This window comes from Zeus faber (assembly GCF_960531495.2).
Source record: "Zeus faber genome assembly, chromosome: 19".
NCBI classification, from domain to species: Eukaryota; Metazoa; Chordata; class Actinopteri; order Zeiformes; family Zeidae; genus Zeus; species Zeus faber.
Genome location: NC_137206.1, coordinates 25,697,388 through 25,718,647, shown reverse-complemented (window position 1 = coordinate 25,718,647; position 21,260 = coordinate 25,697,388). Strand labels below are relative to the sequence as shown.

General features: G+C 43.9%; 1 protein-coding gene across 1 annotated transcript in view; it reads right to left on the bottom strand.

The window, feature by feature from the left end:
* Positions 1–21,260, bottom strand: part of dpp6a (dipeptidyl-peptidase 6a) — a gene marked incomplete at both ends in the record, with an annotated part of 261,559 nt that overhangs the window by 37,041 nt on the left and 203,258 nt on the right. The window contains 5 exons of the mRNA XM_080020294.1: positions 48–168; positions 4,996–5,077; positions 5,644–5,696; positions 10,599–10,673; positions 11,273–11,367. Coding sequence (XP_079876420.1) covers positions 48–168; positions 4,996–5,077; positions 5,644–5,696; positions 10,599–10,673; positions 11,273–11,367 — 426 coding nt within the window. The remainder of the gene's footprint in view (positions 1–47; positions 169–4,995; positions 5,078–5,643; positions 5,697–10,598; positions 10,674–11,272; positions 11,368–21,260) is intronic.

Here is a 21,260-nt window from a genome sequence, read left to right as displayed (position 1 = left end):
ACCAAGTTTTAAACTTCATCCCAGGCGCGTTACGTGTACCCTATTACCTTCGTAGAGCCAGTCGCCGAGGCCGTTGAAGATGACGCCCTCCTTTCCGGTGGAGACCAGACGGATGGAGCGACTTTCCACCGTGGAGCGGTAGTAGATGTTGTTCTCAAAGATGAAGATCTACACGGAGGAAAGAGAGTGGGAGAACAAGAGGAAAATAAGAACACAAGACACATTAAAAAAAAACTGCTCAGACACACACACACACACACACACACAGACACACACACACACACACACACACACACACACACACACACACACACACACACACACACACACACACACACACACACACACAGTTGCACACATTGCTAAAAAGGCAGCATTTTTTGATATTTTTGAAAAAAGCATCCAATTCAAAATACAAAATAAAGTTTGATTTTAGAAATCAGCAACTTAGCGACTCGTGGGTGTGGAAGAAAATGGAATTGGTGATGTGATGCACTTTGGACACAGGGGAAAGACACTTATGTTGATCCAAGGTGCGCACAAGGAGCATAAAGATACTTTTAATAAAAAATGATGCCAAAAAAGTACAAACGACTTCAGGGGACCTAAACGGCATCATCCGGCATTTATCAGACATTTATTTACATAATATTCCTTGCGAGAGCCTTTGATCCACATAAGTATGATGTTATACTGAGAGTTATCCTTTAGTATAAAAAAAGTATAACTAACTAAAGTATAAAGCATAACTTTTTTATAAGTATTTCCAGTCCAGAGGATGGGGAATGATGACCTGCACACTAATAGATGGCCAAATTTGTTGATATTTCCAAGAGAATCCAAAAAAAATGCTGAAAAAAATAAATACTTTAAAATACATTAAGAACTAAATCATGAATATAACAATTTTAAAATATCTAGTTAGGAGGTTATGTTTCTCAGTTAGATAGACCAATCACACACACACACACACACACACACACACACACACACACATACACACACACACACACACACACACACACACACACACACACACACACACACACACACACAATAACAACAAGTGTAGACTGACATTTTCAGAAAATACTGGAGTGATGATTTAAGGGTTAATCTCTTTTATTTATGCAAATATTCCAAAGTGCAAAAAAACTGAACCAAATATGACCACAAGTACCACAGCAACAGCTGCTGATTTTGATATCATTATTAATATTATTATTATCATTATCATCAATGTCTCTAAATCCCCATTTGCCCCATTTGAAGAATCCCGATGGGACTTCATGAAGGTCAAGTGTTTCATTAGGGATGATTCTAGAATAATCAGTACCCCTGAACATGGAGGTGGGGTTTATTTATGGATTTCGTTTTTTCCTTACAGTGATCATGTCACACTTAAATAAATGTGACCTAAAGTCGGTATCACTTGAACTATGGAATCTATCAGCCATCCATCGGTTCGGGTTAAAAACCGCAGCCATTTGACGCGCTTCCTGCTGGAGACCGAAGTGAGGGCTGATTTCAGAACAAGAAATCCAATAGCGTTCAAGGTCGTCCCATCAATCACCCTGTAACGTGCCGCTGGCCTTGCTGAGCCACATATCACTGATTCTACCACTGCTGATGGCCTTTCACACACACACACACACACACACACACACACACACACACACACACACACACACACACACACACACAGACACACACACACAGACACACACACACACACACACACACACGCACAAACACACACACACACACACACACACAAGCAGGGGGCTACTCCATAAGAAAAAAAGAACTGTTGTAATCACAGCTCATCCATGGCATACTGTGTTTTCCGTGGTTCCTAAAGTTCTTGACGCTCTTTGCACGGTCACTTTTGGGATTTTAAAAGGTTCTTAATGTACATTTGACTTATTGCAAAGTGGGGGATGGTGTACATTTGAAAGCCAAACCCCTCCGGTAGGCCAGAGGTTTGGTCCATGCTGTGTATCGCTTGCAATTAGAGAGCAACATTACTGTAAAAATCAGCTTTTACGAGGGCAATCAAACAGGAGCACCGTGCAAGGTGTATAAGCCAAGGAGTCCAGAGTAATGGTTCCTTGAAGGAACCCTGGTCCGAGGGGTTCTTTGCGGGAACGAAAACGGTCCCTCTATATGACCTCACTCTGATAGACAACTGTGCTGTGTACGCCTGTGCAGTCATGGCAGGGGTGCACCGCCAGACTTTCAGAACACTCCCGAAGCCGTCTAAGAGACTTCTGAGGGAATCCTGCGATCCGTAAAATCGCATGTATCATTTCAAAATCTAAACGAAACTGGGGAAAAGTTCCAGAATCAGGAGCCACACGGTTTCTCACTAGGACGAGGGAGCAGTGCGGGGTCTTGTCAGCTCGGTTCAGACTGGAGTCCCGGTATAGAAGCTGATCTAGGCTAGGGCAGAGGGAGGAGCTGCCCCTGTTCTCCAAATGGAGCTGGAGGAAAGCTAAAGTTGGCAGAATCTCTCTCTCTCTCTTTCTTTCTTTCTGTCTCTCTCTCTCTCTCCCTCTCATTGTGCTTTTATAGGCTACAGACTATTTTTCTGTCTCTTTCTGTCTCACTCTCAAACAGACGCCGACACGCAAACACTCGTGGTGTGTGTGTGTGTGTGTGTGGGTGTGGGGGGGTGTGTGTGTGTATGTGTGTGTGTGTGTCTGTGTGTGTGTGTGTGTGTGTGTGTGTGTGTGTGTGTGTGTGTTTACAAGTGTGCAAGAGAATCTAAGCCTAATAGATGGTATTTTTTGGTTAGGGAAAAGTGCCAGTTTACCAAGAGGTGGTGTGGGTCTGGAAGTGTCTTAAACTTTCTGTATGAGTACATTATATATGTGCGGGTGCACGTGTTGATGCATGTGTGTGTGTGTGTGTGTGTGTGTGTGTGTGTGTGTGTGTGTGTGTGTGTGAGAGTGAGAATTTGACACTGGTGCGAGCACCGACTGACGCTCTAACACGGGGTGATGGCCCTCAAGCGCTGCGGCTCCATGACTAATGGTGCGAAGGCGCGGGCGTTATCAACCCGGCCACTTGAGGTAATTAGTCCACTGATGAGATTACAGGTAATTAATGCCATTGTGCGGTGGGCTTCAATTCCTCATGGCTCCCTCTGCTGTGCAAAACTCACAGGCTAAAGGTAATTAGCGCGGTGACAGGTCTGGCAGTGCACGGAGACGGGAGGCGTTGATGCGGCTTCAAAATAACTTGTTTGAAAGACAAGGTTGTTTCTTTGTTATATTTAGTTTTTTCAATAGAGTTTCAGTACTGAATCTGAAGGAGTCACTGCGTCAATATCGCTTTCACCGAGTCGTAAATCTTTCAAAGGTGCACACCGGTGTCAAATTAGAGTTTGAGCCTGTTTACTATAGTCAGCATGCACATTCTACTCTTACCCCTGACCGCTTTCCTCACGATAACTCACGCTTATAGATTTTTTTAGAAAGCCGCAGTTTACCCTTTTTTGAAAGATCAAACGATAGATATGGCGAGAAACCCACCTTAAAATGATCTCCTGGTCCCGAGGACAACTGCAGTGATCGCAAAAGAGAAGAACAAGGGACTCTCCTCTACCTCTACCTCTCTACTATAGGGAACACATGAGGGACATTCCTAAATATCTCGACAAAGATATACAATGATGAAATTACATTGTATTAAGACGTCATTTATTTTACCAGGTTAGACTTGTTGAAATTCAAAATCTCCTTTAGAAGAGACACGTGGCCGATGAAAGCTAAAAAACATAACACATAAAACCCACTCTAAACTAAGCTTTCAAAGGTTGGTTTCAAGCAAGTTTTTTCAAAGTTTTATTTATAATTTAGTTTGTTTGGATTCTTTTCATAAGTGTTAATATACATCAATTAGCCACAACATTAAAACCACCACTAATAACCACTAATGTTGTGTAGCCCCCCCCAGTGCCACCAAAACAACTGTGACCCGTGGAGGCATGGACTCCACAAGACCTCTGAAGGTGTCCTGTGGTATCTGGTACCAAGACGTTAGCAGCAGATCCTGTAAGTCCTGGAAGTTGCGAGATGGGGCCCCCATGGATCGGGCTTGTTGTTTCAGCACATCCCACAGATGCTCCATCGGATCAGACCCTAACCCCGCCCATCCACGTGATGGAGAAGAAAATGTGATTCATCAGACCAGGCCACCTTCTTCCATTGCTCCATGGTCCAGTCATGATGCTCATGTGTCCATTGTAGGTGCTTTCAGCGGTGGACAGGGGTCAGCATCGACACTCTGACCGCTCCCATACGCAGCAAGCTGCGATGCACTGTGTGTTATGACACCTTTCTATCACAGCAGCATTAACTTTTTCACCAATTTGTACTACAGTAGCTATTCTGTGGGATCGGACCAGACGGGCTAGACTTCACTCCCCACGTGCATTAGTGAATGCGTCCATGACCCTGTCGCCGGTTCACCGGCTGTCCTTCCTTGGACCACTTTTGGTAGGTATTAACAAACTGTATACCGGGAACACCCCACAAGACCAGGAATTTTAGAGATGCTCTGACCCAGTCGTCTAGCCATCACAATTTGGTCCTTGTCAAAGTGGCTCAGATCCTTACCACACCTACTTTTCCCACTTCCAACACATCAAATTCAACAACTGACTCTTCACTTGCTGCCTAATATATCCCACCCCTTGACGAGTGACTTTGGAACCAGAGGATCAATGTTATTTACTTTAACTACACTTTAAATGTTGTGGCTGATCGGTGTATGTGATGTAACTTGACGAATGAGACCGTTCAGACAAAACATACGTGGGCATTAAAGTAAAAAAGCTGAGCTCAGACATCATGATAACCCTAACACACACACACACACCCCAACAGTTTTGGTCACCAGGCCACCTCACACTTGAAAAAGCATCGCAGCAAGTTGTTGGTCTTCGCACCAGTGAGTATAGGTGTCGGAGCTGGGAAATGTGGTTCTTACCAGCTGCTGGCCCTGCGGTCCCCAGCCAGCGTACTGCAGCTGAGCATTCCGCACCTCTGGAGGGTTCAGGTTCCATGTTTCACTGGGGGAGAACATGCACACAAATATATACTGTAAAAATGTACTGTATATAAATGGGATGCACACACACACACCTACACACAGTATGTACAAACACACAACGCTGCTGCACTGCGGTGGCCACGGCAGCACAACTAAGATCCAAGATTCAAGTGCATCTATAAATATCAACCCTTTACTACAGTGCGACTTGTCCTTATTTAGAAATGTGCTTTGCGGTGCAAGCTGGAGAATTAAAGGTGCCACCGGCCGCTACGTCTCTGTGACGCAGAGAAGGAAAGAGGTCTTCAACCCGGGGCGTCATTCTGCTCGTCACCACAGGGGGGCAGCACATAGATTTGAATACTGAGGCCCCGGGAGTCTAGGGCAGGTCGTACAGAGCACAGACGGCATGCGGATGGACGCAGCGAGTGTGGAAGGTTGAGAGGTTAGTAATGCGAGCAGAGGATGTGAAGGATGCCGTGGAAGGGTGCGGCCGCGGGTGTGAAGTGTGATCCGGGGGATTATGGTAATAAGGTACACTTTTAATATAACAACAAGGCGTTTGATGCCTGGGCGCCTACTCACGGAGTCTCCAGACTGCAAATAATGTAGAAGGCGGTGTAGGAATACTGGTAAACCTGAACAGAGGGAGAGAGAGAGAGAAGGAGAGAGGGCGTTAAAACATTGAACACTTCACGGTTTTCCCGAGGCTCAGCAGATGTAATTTGAATTCCCTGCTGCAAACACTGTGCCTTTATGTCTCCTGCTCCTCAATGCAATTTGGTTTAATTATCAGGGACATCTCTCATAAAATGAATCTAATTGAAATCCGGGCGTGTGCAGAATGCATTTCAGTCCTGGGTCTCGACTGGTGCTGGACACTTGCAGGTGGAGGACGTTGAAGTCCTTGAAGACGTGATTTTGCTCCTGCCTCCTGATTTACTCATTATCTGGAGCTCTGGGCTGCGCTTATTAGCAAATCCACATGGCCGACTTTTACTTTTATTTTTACCCATTTCTGTTCCCACTACCATTCCTGGCCCCTCACATGAAACGTGCGTGGATGCGGTTGTGTCCGAAAGTCAGATTTACACACGTTTGAGCATCGAATTTTGAGAAGCCTTCTATATGTGGAACACCCGGGGTCTCCTTCTCAACACAACGCTGTCATTATCTGTCCATTTTGGATGCTTCAGCAGTGTGTCAACTTTATAGCCGTATATTTATGCCTCTACATGCAGAGGGTTTTCATTTCATCTGGAGTGAGTAGAAGTCACTCTTCCAGGTGAGGTATTATGGTCCATTAAGACATAACACAGCAAAAATAGGCTTACAAAGTCAATTTGATAGAAACAGTTTGTCCTCACAGCAAAAAAAAAACAAAAAAACAAAAAAAAAATCCGTAACAAGCTAGTTTGGCTCTGGTGGTTTTCAGGATGCCCTTGAGCCCCCCAAACTTTGAGAGGACACTCTGGTTGTACTTGGCCAAGCTGCTGTCAAGCACGCTGATGTCAGCTGAAACGTGACTTCAGCACAAAAGGACGAGATGCTGTTCTGACGATCTGGGCTTGCTCTCAGGGTGAGCAACCACTGCAGTCCATTTCCACGGTTGGAAGGAAGTGCCAGAAGTTGCTACGGTGCTATAAATTTAAATCAACGCCACATTTTGGTGCATGCCCGTGCACATTTAAGCCTTGAAAGACTGCACCGCCTCTGTGGATGGGGATTCATATTGTAATATGAATTTTCCCAAATGTAGCAGTGAGTTAGCAGTGAGTAGCCTTAAGGAGTATGTGGATCGCAGGACCCTCCCCGTGCCTGTTGAACTGACGGGAGTGGCCGTTACCCTGAGCTGAGGGAGTGGGCAATGAGAAAACAGGATTGAAGTAATTTTGCGTATTTTGAATTTTATGGATCAACGCTTATCGTCGTGGTGGTATTCGCTGAAACCATAGAAACTACTACGAACCTTGATATGGTAACCTCGATAACCCTGATTTTATTCATGATTTGGGCAGCCATGGCTCAGAGGGTAGAGTGGACGGTGTGGTAATCGGAGGATCGCCAGTTGGATCCCCATCTCCCCCTGGTAGCATGTGGAATGGTCCTTAAGTAAGATCCTGATTCCCGATGAGTAAACAGCGCCTCGCGTGGCTGCCTCCGCCTGTCAGTCCCTGAACATCACCCCTTTTCTGCGAAATCCCGCCCGTAGATGAATCAAGTTCATCTTACCTTTACTACCTCTATTGCTCGGAATTGATAATGAACAACGAAGCCGCTCTGCAAACCTTGATCCCCTCGTTAATCCTTGGTGGTTTCCCCCACATTGCGATGAATCCAGGACGGTGTGTCATTTACCCTCCCGTGTTTCCTGTTATAATCCCTGCGTGCTCCACAATCGGTAGCTAACGAATGCTAATGACAGCTAATGATAATGATGGAGGCGTGTCGCTGGGATGGAAGCGCAGTGCATTACACAGTTAGGCACCGTGTGTAAATGCCACGTTATTGCCCACCGGGGACCCGGATGTAAAAGGACGGGTGTTTGTGCACTGCCAGTGTTATTATGCAAAACCACAGGCTCATGTACGTACACTACTGAGTCCTATACAGGCTGCTAAATGAGTTTAGAGATGGTGTGTGTGTTTGTGTGAGAGAGAATGCGTGTGTGTAGGGGTGGGGGGCGGTATTTTTGAAGGGCAAGTAACAGCATGGGTTTAAATGATGAAATGCATTCATGCGTGTGTGTGTGCGCGTGTGTGTGTGTTTAGCCCACAAAGGTTACTGTCGCATGTCAGAGGAAATAAACACAAATATATCTCCCCGACACACACACACACACACACACACACACTTGTACTAATATCAAATTGATGTCCGAGTAAATACACTTGGTAACTGAGGACCCATATTTCTGGTGCACTAGGATAGTAAAACAAATAGAAATACACATACACACACACACACATACACACAAACAAATAAACCCTCCTTTTGTGTCGCCCATTCCGCCTGGAAGCTTGTTGACACACTCTACGTTTTCTTTCTATTCATCTTAAGACAATAAGATGGGATTACATCCGTCAACATCCTTTACTTCACGCACCGCGAGCCCCAAAATGAACAAACTGTCGCGATATCGATGCGCGGCGCGCACGGCGGTGACGCTCATCCAGCGATCTTGTGTTGACATAATGTAATCTACTGGAACCGCTCAAAACTGCTGACCCACAAAAAAACAGGCAGAGCGCAGTACCAGTGTTAGAACAAGGCGCATGCCCACCGGCTTTGCTTTAACGACTTCAGGTGACACGGCTGGCGGAGCTCTTGGCCAATCAGAGATCAGAGATCAGAGTATATGTCCCACTTCGGTGGGACATATACTAAAATTGGAACGATACAGAGAAGATTAGCATGGCCCCTGCGCAAGGATGACACGCAAATTCGTGAAGCGTTCCTCAATTTTTAGTGGCACGGTGGCGCAGTGCATTGCACTGCTGCCTCACAGCAAGAAGGTCCTGGGTTAGTTTCCCGCCTGGGGTGCTGTTGGCTGGCTCCGGTGGGTTATCTCCCAAATAGGAGCCTTTCTGTGTGCAGTTTGCCTGTGCTCACATGGGGTTTCCTCCACATCAGTAAGGACCCCCCCCCAAAAACATGCACACATCATCGTCTGACCAGCAATGGACACTCGTCCCCGGGCGCGTCCACGTATGCTGCTCCTGGCTGTTGCCCCGGAGGAAGGACAAGCCAGGATGGGTTAAATGCAGAGGCCTCATGCCACCGTCCAAAGTGTGTGCAAGCATGTGGTGTGCTGTGTGACAAATAAAGATTGTTCTTCTTCTTAGATCCCTGGTGTTTTGGAGCGAATCACATTCTGTTTTGTTTCAAAGTGGCTGTTTTATTATGAGCCAATCAGGTAACACATTGGAGTGTGGAAGAAGTGGTGGACAGCCGCATTTGAGTAAAAGTAGATTCAAGATTCAAGATTTTTTATTTGTCACATACATATACATACTTTCATACATATATGAGTGAAATGTAATGCAACGCACCCGGTGATAACACACAATAGGAAAAAAAAAAGAAAAAAAAAAAAATTCTAGAGATACCTTATTAAAAAAATACTCTGGTAAAAGTGAAAGTCACTCAGAAGAATATTACTTGAATAAAAGTCAAAGTTAAAGTAGTTGATTTTAAAGGTATTTAACTATCAAAAGTAAAATTTAATGCATGACCTTTTATTGTTGCTCTGATTTTATTCTGGTTGCAAATATTTCTGTATTTTTGGGTAAGCATGAGAGGCTCTTCCCTGGGGAAAACGCATTCTTTCACTCCGACATAATAAAACATTTGGTGTAGACGGGTGTTGCCTCCGTCAGTCGCAGCGGGAGCGGGCTGGGCAGCCTCGCTGCCGGAGGAGGCCGTTGCTCTCGGACACGCTGCTCTAGTTCGCACATTTGTGTATTTTTCAAGCTTATAGAGCTTGTGCGTAATCACCGGGTGTCATGACATTTCACTGCATATATGTACGACCGTTATGTATGTATGTGACAAATAATCTCTTGAACTTGAACTTGAACTAGTTGTGGCTCTCTGGGACATTGGGCCTGCGCTTGTTCAGCAGTGATGCGGCAGAAGCAAACCCGAACTCGGGAGAGGCTTGCCAGGTCTGCAGGACAAACCCGGCCGTCCCCCAACCCGCGGACAACAAAAATCAACCTGGTAAAAATTGGTTCAATTCTGCGGGAAATGCGCTGACGTGGCAACTCTGAACACGGGATCCAGAGTGTGTCTGCACGCATTGTTTGACAGAAGATGCTTTTTATTTATCGCGAATATCAACCTCATTCAGGGGTTCTTGACTTTTGTCCTTCGCCATTTAGTTTGGACCCACATATTGTTCAATTTAACCGTTTCCTCCACATAATGAATAACGCCGTAATCGGGGGCATGACGCCAAGTGCGAGCCAAAATTGTGAGGGGGCATAATTCGGGTGGGGGCAGGGCAGGGGGGCACGTCACAACAACACGTGGCACGTGCTGTTAATGGTGAAAAAACGTGACGATGAGGGACGTTGGCGATATGAGGTGGTGGGAGAGACGCAACCTGAAAACTATATACAGTATATATATATATTGTTCATTGAATAAGTAGATGTTTCCAGTACAAATCGACCTCCGGCCGTTTTAGAGTACACCATTGTTATTTTTAACAGTGAAGGGCGGTCATGTGACAAGTGCAAAATCACATTAGCTTGAACAGCCGCAGACAGCAACCACGAGAGGGACGCCTGGCGCATTCCATTTACTGCCACCTAAGTTTTTTTGTGTTACGTTAATTACGCCCCATCCTGGCGCCCCGGCGTTTGTTTGTGTTCGCCGTTGGCCTGGCTGCAGTCCCACCCGAGTGCAGCAAGTCGGCGACAAGCCTCTATGCCCCGCAGTGATTACTTTCTCCCCCGGCCCTGAACGTGGCTGGCTGACATATTCGCCTGTCAGTCGGCTAATTTGAAAAGCAAGCAGACAAATGAGAGGCCTACCGGTGCGACGTTGTAGGCCAGCAGCACATGCTTCATGTCGGGAGACACCTCGTACTTGCTGGCTTTGTACATTTCCTGTGCGGGAGGAAGCAGAATGATCATATTAAAAAAATAATAATAATAAATAATAAAAAAAACAAGAAAGGAAAAGACAGACCTTTAACCATGCGTGGTATTTTTTCATTAAGGTGGTCGTTAAATGAATGCCTCTGACGGATGGCTCGGCTCTCGACATGAGCAGGGGGGCTTCAGGGTTCGGATGATGGACATAATGTTTTGTGTTGTCATCCAAGTCCGCCACCGCCATAGTGTGGAACATGTACAACAAAACCAACCACACCTACCCCCCGATACACATGCACGCACGCACGCACGCACGCACACACACACACACACACACACACACACACACACACACACACACACACACACACAACCTTCCCTTTCTCCAGTGCCAACCCCAACTGTGAATGCGAACCCCAGAGTGATGGTGATGGATCATTCGGAGAAAACTTTATTATGAAATGTTAAAAAAGATCCTCAATGTGCTGACTCCAAAATATGTAATTTCATTTAATTGCCGGGTAGCCGCGGTCTTTTCTGTTTTTGTTTTATCAAAAAAAAGGCAACAGAGAAAATACATAAATAACAAAAAACAGCCAAAGGAAACGTACAAACTTCTTGTTGTGAACCAAGACCTCTCTCTCATTGGTGTCCACGTTGAACCTGACAACGTCGCCATCGCGTGTGCGGTACAAAAGTTCATTACCTGAGAAAGCAGGAAAAAGAGAGAGAGAGAGAGAAAAGTCAGGCAAAAAAATGGACAGAATTGTTGACTAGCTCAGCAGTCCTCAACATGGGGTCCGGGGACCTTCAGGGGGTCCCTTGACGGGTTCCAGCGGGTCCCCAGTGGCAAAATGAACCCTTCAAACTTCCAACTGCTGTTTGATTTACATTTACGTTAGAGAATGCACAATGTGCTAATGTGGATCAAACTGGACATCGACGCCTTCACTGACATCACACATGTCAACGACCCCAGAAGATCCTTCCTCGACACCCCAACGGCAACGGGAACAGCTCTTTTTGAAAGGCGTCATTAACGGACGCAGGTACGAGGGTTCACGCCTGCGATCATCCGCCGGCGCTTTTAGCGGGGGAAGAAGGACTAAATAACCTTAACGCCGCCCGCGCCCACTTTCACCTTCAATTTATCTATGGCCCCTCGTCTCGCAACTCGAAAGATGCGAGCGGGCACATGCACAACCAGCCCATTTGGCGAGGTAATTAGAACTGGGAGATTGTTATGCTGCGCGTTCTCTATCAGCAAGCATATCTAATTGTCCATTAAAGGTGACGGAATTACCATCACAATGGCTTCAACTCAGGACGTGCTTGGAGAGAAGGAGACTTGACAGCCTCTGTCTCCTTATGAAAAGATAATGAAAAAAAAAGTTTAATAAATAAATGGTCAGAATACGGATGAGGAAGTACAATGGACTCCTTTTTGGAAATACTCAAAGGGAGGAGAGAAAAAAAAGCCCAAATCTTTGTTTATTATGACTTTTCCTGGCAAATGAATGAATTGTGGGAATGAATAAATGTATTTTCTTAGTGGGTGGTTGCAAACACCTTATACTGGTCAATCAATAGTAATTTACAATTAAATGAAATTATCCATCAATTAATTTTTTTAATTTGTGGGAAAAAAAAGTAATAAACAGCTATTAACACATTTAACACGCTATTAACTCAAAAAGGTATTAATATATACACCGATCAGCCAAAACATTAAAACCACCACTAATAACCATTAATATTGTGACAGTAATGAAACAGCTTATTTGAAGCTTGTTATGTGAGCCAGTCTCTTTTCCCGCGGCACAAACAGCATTCTGCACTGATACCAACTCCACCAAAAAAGCCTTTTTTGGACTCAACCAATGAGGACACGTTCCCAACATGTACATCATGACTATTCATATATTGCCAAGAAAATAAATCCGCTAGACGTCTGGACCTGCTCTTCTTTTCCTTGCTCGCAAAATGTAAGTAATTTATTCTGGAATATTCTATAACTAATTTAAAACACTGTAGTTGCTCCGTTATTCCCCGGCCATGATTATATAAAATAATGTCGGGAAAGGAGTTTCTTTTTTCCCTACTAAAACCACACAGTGGCGCCTGCTTAAATATGTATATTATTTGGGCTTATATTATTCTATTTTAGACAACCTTGACAACTGATATTTAGATTAAATAAAAATAAAACCACGAAAAAAAAAGCGCTCTGCTCTGCCTTTGCGTGTGTAACGGTCCTCCCATCAACCCCCCTGCTTTAAAAAACAAAATACGTCTGCATGTGCCTGCACCACTATATTGTCACTATATTGGATGAGAAAAATGCTGAAACAGGCATAGCAGGATAATAACCTGCTGTTTAACAATATAAAAAGCCCCCTTGCCATTTTTAACTGCCCACTCAGTCAATTCATCTTGGCACCAGGCCTGAGACAAAGTCAACACCTTGAGCTCTTTGTCATGTTCCTCAAAGCATTCCTGAACATTTTTTGCAGTGTGGCAGGGTGCAGCTGAAAGAGGCCACTGCCATTAGGGAATACCGCTGTCATGAACTGGTGTCCTTGGTCTGCAACAATGTTTAGGAAGGTGGTACATTTCAAAGTAACCTCCACATGAATGCCAGGACCCAAGGTTTCCCAGCAGAAGATTGCCCAGAGCATCACACTGCCTCCACCGGCTTGTCTTCTTCCCATAATGCATTGTGGTGCCACCATCCACATGATGTATAAGAAAACGTGATTCATCAGACCAGGCCACCTTCTTCCATTGCTCCGTGGTCCAGTTCTGATGCTCACGTGTTCATTGTAGGTGCTTTCAGCGGTGGACAGGGGTCAGCATGGACACTCTGACCGCTCCCATACACAGCAAGCTGCTATGCACTGTGTGTTATGACACCTTTCTATCACAGCAGCATTAACTTTTTCACCAATTTGTGCTACAGTAGCTCTTCTGTGGGATCGAACCAGACGGGCTGGAATTCACTCCCCACGTGCATCAATGAACCATGGGCGCCCATGACCCTGTCGCCGGTTCACCGGTTGTCCTTCCTTGGACCACGTTTTGTAGGTTCTAACTAGGGTTGCCACGGTAATCACTGTTACCTGTGAAGAAATGAGAGAGAGTGAGAGAGAGAGGCAGAGAGACAGAGAGAGACATAACTGTGAGAGAGTGAGAATGAGAGAGATAGAGGCAAGGGTAATTTTTTTTAAGCCCGGGTGACTAATCAGTGATTTCTTTCTTTGCAGCAGCGGACTCATCCTCCATGTTCCCACTTAACCCCGCGGTCTGCTCTGCTCTTATTCTCACCCGTGATCCCTCCCTCCATGGAACGGCTCTTACTAAAAAACTCCATTGCACACTGGGTCTCAATGTGAAACAGACGATATACTTGTATTTTCTCTTGCTGGGCATAGCAGCATCAATCTACGACAGAGGATCCAGTTCCAGCAAGAGATGCAATTGAAACGTCCCTTTCACAGCAAACTTAAGCCGCATCCGTATTGTTAGGAGAAGAACACACTGGAATTATAGAAGAGTATAAATGGTTGGGAAAAAAAAAAAAAAGAGAAGTTGTAAACCCACTTGGGATCCAAAAACAGAAGCCTAACACAGAAGCCTTCAAGCTGCACTCTGGTCAGTGCAGCTTGAAAGAAATAATGATTCCAAAAGCCACTAGATGCCAAACCCCCACGTATCTCGGGTCACAAATTCAACCCTTTGGAGTGGCGCTTGAGTTCGTTGAGGTTTTCAGTTCTGCGACTTTGCTCCAACCTCTCCTCGGTCCACCGTCAACATCATCCCGCTGGGTTGTTTTTGTTTCTTGGGATTTGCACTCAAAAAAAGGGAAGAATCGAGGGATGAAGCACTTGGAGGCGCGGCCGTTAGCAGATCAGGGCTTTCGCACCAGACGTCCCGGAGATGGGAGGACGGGCGCTGGTTCGGCGTTCTGTCCGTTTTTGCCGCGCGATGCATTCACAAAAAGAGTCAAGGAGAAAATGTACAATCTCACAAATTAGGGAAATCACAATTTTGCAATTTCAATAACGAATGCAATTTCAACCAATGCCAATTTCAATCTCCACAATATTTGAGAGCTTCTAATTTTGCAAAATCTTGTGCTCGAAACCAAATCACCGGAGCACTTAAAACCAGACCGAGAAGCAGTATTTGGTGCTTACTGTATGTTGAACTGAACGTTTATTTTATCGACTTATATCCGGAACCAAAGCAAAAGCACGGTATTTTCTTTTTTGTAACTTTGAGCCGATGGTTCTTAACATTATAATATTCAAAAAAGACCTGTGGCGGACCCAGGGGCGTGGTTAAGCCGGCGCTGCAGGCGGCAGCATGGCTTCCTTCTCGCGGCAGGAAGCTTTCTTGATGTTTGTCTGTCTTGCAGAGAGGAGCCAGCCTGGAGCGCCATTCCTCCTGCGCCCAAACTCATTATTGTTTATCATTTGTCCTTTTGGCCAGCGAGCATTTCTGTTCAGGTTTATAATAAAAACTCTCGCCATGTCGGCAACCCACTGCCAGAAAGACTACGTCTCCCTGCCTGAACCCGTACCTGTGGGCAGAGACCCCCACAAAGACGAGAACTAAAATATTTCCAGTGTATCATCATGGGGAGAGAAGAGAATACATAATAGTTCAAAAACAAACTTAAAAAAATATACTTGCAATTGTTTGCCAATTCCCACAATATTACTGCTAAAATCCCCAACAAAAAGTTCACGGTTTGCAGCGCAAATTTTGAGAAGAGCTTCTTCAGGATCAAATAGTTTGGGTCAAAACAATCACAAACAAACAGTTTATAAGAATATTGGATAATATTTGCCTACATCAATCTCCTTCCGTGTTCAAAAATAAAAACAGATCACGCTCCTTCCGTCGGCACTGTTGCATGGCCATCATGACAACAAAATAAAATAACTAAAACGCCGCCAAAACAGCTCTGACCCGTGGAGGCATGGACTCCACAAGACCTCTGAAGGTGTCCTGTGGTATCTGGCACCAAGACGTTAGCAGCAGATCCTATAAGTCCTGGAAGTTGTGAGTAGGGGCCCCCATGGATCGGGTTTGTTGTTCCAACACATCCCACAGATGCTCCATCGGATCAGACCCTAACCCTGACCATCCACATGATGTAGAAGAAAACATGATTCATCAGATCAGACCACCTTCTTCCAGTGTGTTCTGACACCTTTCTATCATAGCAGCATTAACTTATTCACCAATTTGTGCTACAGTAGTTCTTCTATGGGATCGAACGAGACGGACTAGACTCCACTCCCCACGTGCATCAATGAACCTCGGGCGTCCATGACCCTGTCGCTGGTTCACCAGTTGTGAACACCAAGTGTTCACCATTTTTGGTAGGTACTAACCACTGCATACCGGGAACACCCTACAAGACCTGGCGTTTTGAAGATGCTCTGACCCAGTCGTCTAGCCATCACAATTTGGCCCTTGTCAAAGTGGCTCATACTGTATATATAATGTGCAAAAACTCTTCTAGTGAATAAGGTTACTTGTTTGAATCATTTCAGAAAACACTGATAAGTGAGAAGAACAGGCATCGCAATATATGGTCATAATAAATATAATCTAAGATGTGTGTGGCTCTTTTCTGTCTCTCTCTCAAAGTTTGTATGTCGGATCAGTTGCATTCCAAGGACAGCCACACCACACCACAGTACAGTCCTGTCTCTCAGACTCTGACTTGCCATCATCCTAATCAGAAAGAAAATCACAGCATTTTAATTCCATTACTTTGTGCTTCGTAAGGAATTCTGCATTATAATGTGTGGAGTGTTTGTTATTCCTGCATAGCAATGAAAAAGCAGGGAAATGAAAAGTTGTTTTTTTTCCATGACTGGGGATGAATGAAGAGTCAATGGCATGTGAGGGAAGACAAATGTGTGGGCAGGTCAACAGACAGGTGAATGAATCAGCCCACATGGATAATACAACATAATTGCGAGTGATTTGTTAAATTTACTTCCATTGACTTTTCATTTAGTCCGAGGTTTTCTGGAGCAGCATCTAACGGCCAGCAGCTGAACTGCAGTTTAAAGCACTTCCTTGATGTTTAGGACTCGGTGCGAAACTGCGACGGACTCATGTGCCGGCCTCACCTCACCCTGGCCAAGAAAGGTGGGTAACGAAATTGGATCTATGGATGTATGGATGGATTAAAAAAAAAAAGATGGACGTATAAGCGTCCTTTACTTCTTCTACCTTTACTATGTCTTTTAAATTCTGTAGCCGAGTAAGAAGTCCTGGCTAGTGGACCCCGCGCAGCTTCAGGCGCAATGAGCGATAGTGAAATGACATGGAATGACTAAAAAATTATAATAAACACCATATTCCTGTGTAACAAGGCTGCGTTTGTGGTTTTGTGCAGCAGCAACGTCGAGAAAAACTCTTGCTGGGAGGGGATGTTCAGAGGGCTTTTGCCGTGCAACAAAAACACAGTTAAGCTTTGAATTCTCGCTGATAGGATGACTGCTAAAGGCAACTCAAAGAACTCTAAGTCTATTACATGGTTCAGCTATGTGCAGAATTATGGGCAAGTAGGATTGGAGGCTTTGCTTGCTGGATGTTCAACTGGAACAATTATGATAATAAGATGCAGAGATTGCCCATTTTTCAGGCTAAGCACCAGTAGGAATGATTTATTCATTGCTTTTGAGTAAACACAATAAGCTTACCACAAAACTGACACTGAGTTACAAGCCTGAACCAGGAACTCAATGCAATTAAATCACATTATGTTGGAATCTGATTCCGATACTGGGGCATTTTTAGGAGTGTGATTAACAGAGCAGAGTATCAGACACACAAAGCGGATCCTGGTATCAGTAATTACAGAGGTGTCCTTCACTCCATTTTAACTGCATACACTACAGTATATATCCTCTGTTTTGCATTTACTTGTTCTTAGAATTCAAGTTGGTATTATTCAAAATAATTCTAAAGTCTAAACGAGGTAGTTATGAGATCCATTCCTTGACTGAAAAAAGGTTTTCAAACAATTGTTCTTGGGGTTGCAGCAAAACAGAGAGAGAGAGAGGGGGGTCCCATCCTAGATCAACCCTATTAACCCTGCTTAAAACAGTCAATAAAGAGCCTTTAAAGATTTTTTTTCCTCAAACCCTCCCAAAATAAATAAACAAAATGTATGCATCGCAGTGCGACTGCTATGTCCTAACTTCAAACTGACAAATTTCTAGTTGACAATTAAGGATCAAATTTGATGAATTGATTGCAAACAGATTTGGCACCAGACCAGAGAGAGACAGAGAAGGGAGGGAGAAAGAAAGAAAAAAGAAAGAAAGCAGGTCTCTTTAAAGAGAGGACATACTCCTTGTGTCATGTCCGTTTCCCCAAGTCACGTTGCTGTGGGCCCGTGTGTGTCAGTAAAGTCATCCGCGGGTGTGTGTGTGTTTCTGTGTGTGTTTGTGTCTGTTGTCGAGAAAATGTATTCATCTGATTCTCTACATCATCCCAGAGGGACAGAGTCTCGCCCCAAATACTAAACAGTGCGTTGTGGCACATGCATGCGTTTGTTTGGAGACGCACAACAACACAGTGTGTGTGAGCGTTCTAGTGAAATGTCATCAAGTGGTTAACTCCAAAATGTGTATGACCACCGCATTAGGTAAGATATATTATTTAATCAGAATCAGTCTCTGTTTATTCTGTCAGGTACATTTACATATTCTAGGATTTTTTTCTGGTGAGGTTAGCAGTCTGAAAAAATGGAAAATACAAATAATAGAATACAATAAAATAGAATAAAAAGTTCAGTAAAGATTTTATAAAAAAAAAAAGTCAAATATATACAAATAGTCAAAATATATATATACATTTTTTAAAAGAAATTCATAATAAAAATATACAGAATTTAAAAAATGCCATTCTCTGCACAGGATAAATTATTCAATTCGATCAATTATGGCTATATAGGGTTTAGATTATTATGAATAATTTCTATGTCATGTCATATAAATGATTACAAAATGCAGCAAAAGGTTTGTATGGTGTTCAAGATGTTTATAAGAAAATGTGGTTATTACACAATAAAGGTCAAATTTATTACATTTTGGCTGGTTATACAAAATAAGGTCAAATTTATGATACTATTTGCAGTGTTATCACATTGTTACAGCCTTTTCCAAGTCATTCCTCTTTGTCTGCATGTCACAGACATTCAGAGAACACACAAGAAAGCCATTAATTTGCATGTCTTTGTGACTGGATGTCCCTTAACGCTGCACAAACATAAAAACATACATAATCACATGAAACATAAAATAATCACATGAGATTCAGATGTTCTCATTTAGCTGAAAAAGCGCCATGCGCCTCGAGCTGCCACCGTCAGCTCACCTCACGTTGATGTGAAGGCTGCAGCAGAGAAAAAGCTTGTCTGTCAGTGGGAAATTGAGTTTTCCCTGGCTTTCTATACAAAGCCGACAGCAAACAATGGATGAGCTTGTCTCAGAAGCGGCATTTAGGATTTGACCTGACTGACCGGAGATAACTGCAGGGCAGAGGTGATAGGGCATAGGGCATAGGTGTGGGAAGCAACTCTCGTCATCTGACAGGATGTCCCTGCTTGGATTCCCCCGGTTACTGACACCTACAGTGGAACCTCATTCGACTGGAGCTCCATTAAACCGAGGGGTTTATTAAACTCTGGCAGAAACAAACTTATGACTATCCCAGTTTTAGTGATCCCTAAACATCCATATCAAAATCCATACAGTGCATATTCTCCATTCTCCAATATCTTTCCTAGAGAGTTCCATTAAGGGAATATCGCGCCATTGATGAGTCATTAACGTCATTGCAAAGAAAGATCTGAATATATTACACTATTTAATCCTATTCCCACATTTCAAATCAAAACATTCAACTTTGTCAGGACAGTCAATAATAATTGCATATGCATATACCATACATTACAGTGGTATTTTTACATCCTGGTACAGAGTATCTGCTCTCTCTCATTGGGATCAATGTATTTATACAGTACATGGTCCCTGTCTAAATAAACGTAATAAATAATACATTTTTCAATATGCATATGACAATAGACAATATGCATATTCTTCTGCGCTCTCCAGCCACAATTATCCAACAACCAGCCAATGCATCTGGTGGAAAAGGGGGGAGAAGAATCTGTTGCAGTATTTGGATGCAGGATGTTCAGATAAACAGGACTCTGCTTGTCAACCAGTAGTGTGGAAAAGTGTCCACTGTTGAAAAATAATCTAATTGTTGGTGGAATCGTGAGATGAATCATTTTCTCCTATTCGACTCCTATTATTGTGCTGGGAAGTGAAGGCCTTAATGGGCCCCACCGGCCTTGGCCGGCGGGAGATGACCCGATGTTTGTTCTCTGCTCCGCCCGGTCCCTTTGATGCCTCTGGATCAATACAGACTGATGGAAAAGGCAGCAGCATTTCAGCTTTTTTGGCAAACTAGTCATGTAGTGCAAAGTAGAAAGCCATCTGGGTTATCTGTCCTTTTGTTGAGAGCAGCGTTCTCAGGATGTGAATGAAATAATGGGTGTGTTTTGGATGTGAGGTACACAGAGTGAGAGCCTGGTGCTCATTTGCTGTGCCTCATTGCTGAGAAGAAGAGCTATTATACAAGTCCATTAAGCAACAAGGTTCACATCATTACCAATGTTGTGTGATTGGAGGGGAGAGATGGAAAGTCAATATAATGAGCGGCTGGTTACCTACTTTGAAAGTGACGCCTTATCTAAACATTAGACATTACTCCATTACTCTCATTCTGAATCCCGGCCTTGACTCCCTTGTTTTAAGTTGCTTTGGAAACACTACTTATAAAAGTGTTCACAATTATTTGTCTGGATGTCCGTATTCTTTTTTCCACTCAACTTAACACACCAACCAGAGATGTGGTGGTAATACACAATATTATTTTGTTAAAGAATCCCATGTTTCCCACTTCATAAGAAACAGCCACTGAATGTATTTGTATTATTTATGTGCTCCTCTATACGCTCTTTCTAATGCTGGTGGCAGGGTCTGCTATCATTTATGGATTCCACTTTAAAAGTGCAATAGATGACTTTTGAATTTTACTCCCTAGCAACTTTACCCCCTAGCTTCCAAGTCATATTATTGTTTGCGATGCTGTCACAAAGACAACTGGCTCACTTTACGTTTTCATCAGCGTAGCTCCGTGAAGTAATGCACTGCAAGAACATTCTTTGTTTAGATGATCAAATGGACAATGGATCATTTGTTTGTTTTTGGCTGTGAGCGTTAGCGTCCAAAGTAAGAAACAACCATGAGAATCCCAATTTGTACAAGAAACACCAATCTCAGTGCAACGATGAAGGAAGGGTAAAACATGTGGCAGTATAGTATGCATATTTGCAGGCTGTTTACTTACTGATCCAGTAGAAAGAATGGCAACTGAAAGTCAGTTAGGAACGCTCTCTCCATCGAGCGAAAGCCCGTCCAAGGTTCACTATTGTTAAAGGTCCAAGGCCCGTCCAAGGTTCACTATTGTTTCTATCATTCTCCCTCTTCACGTTCT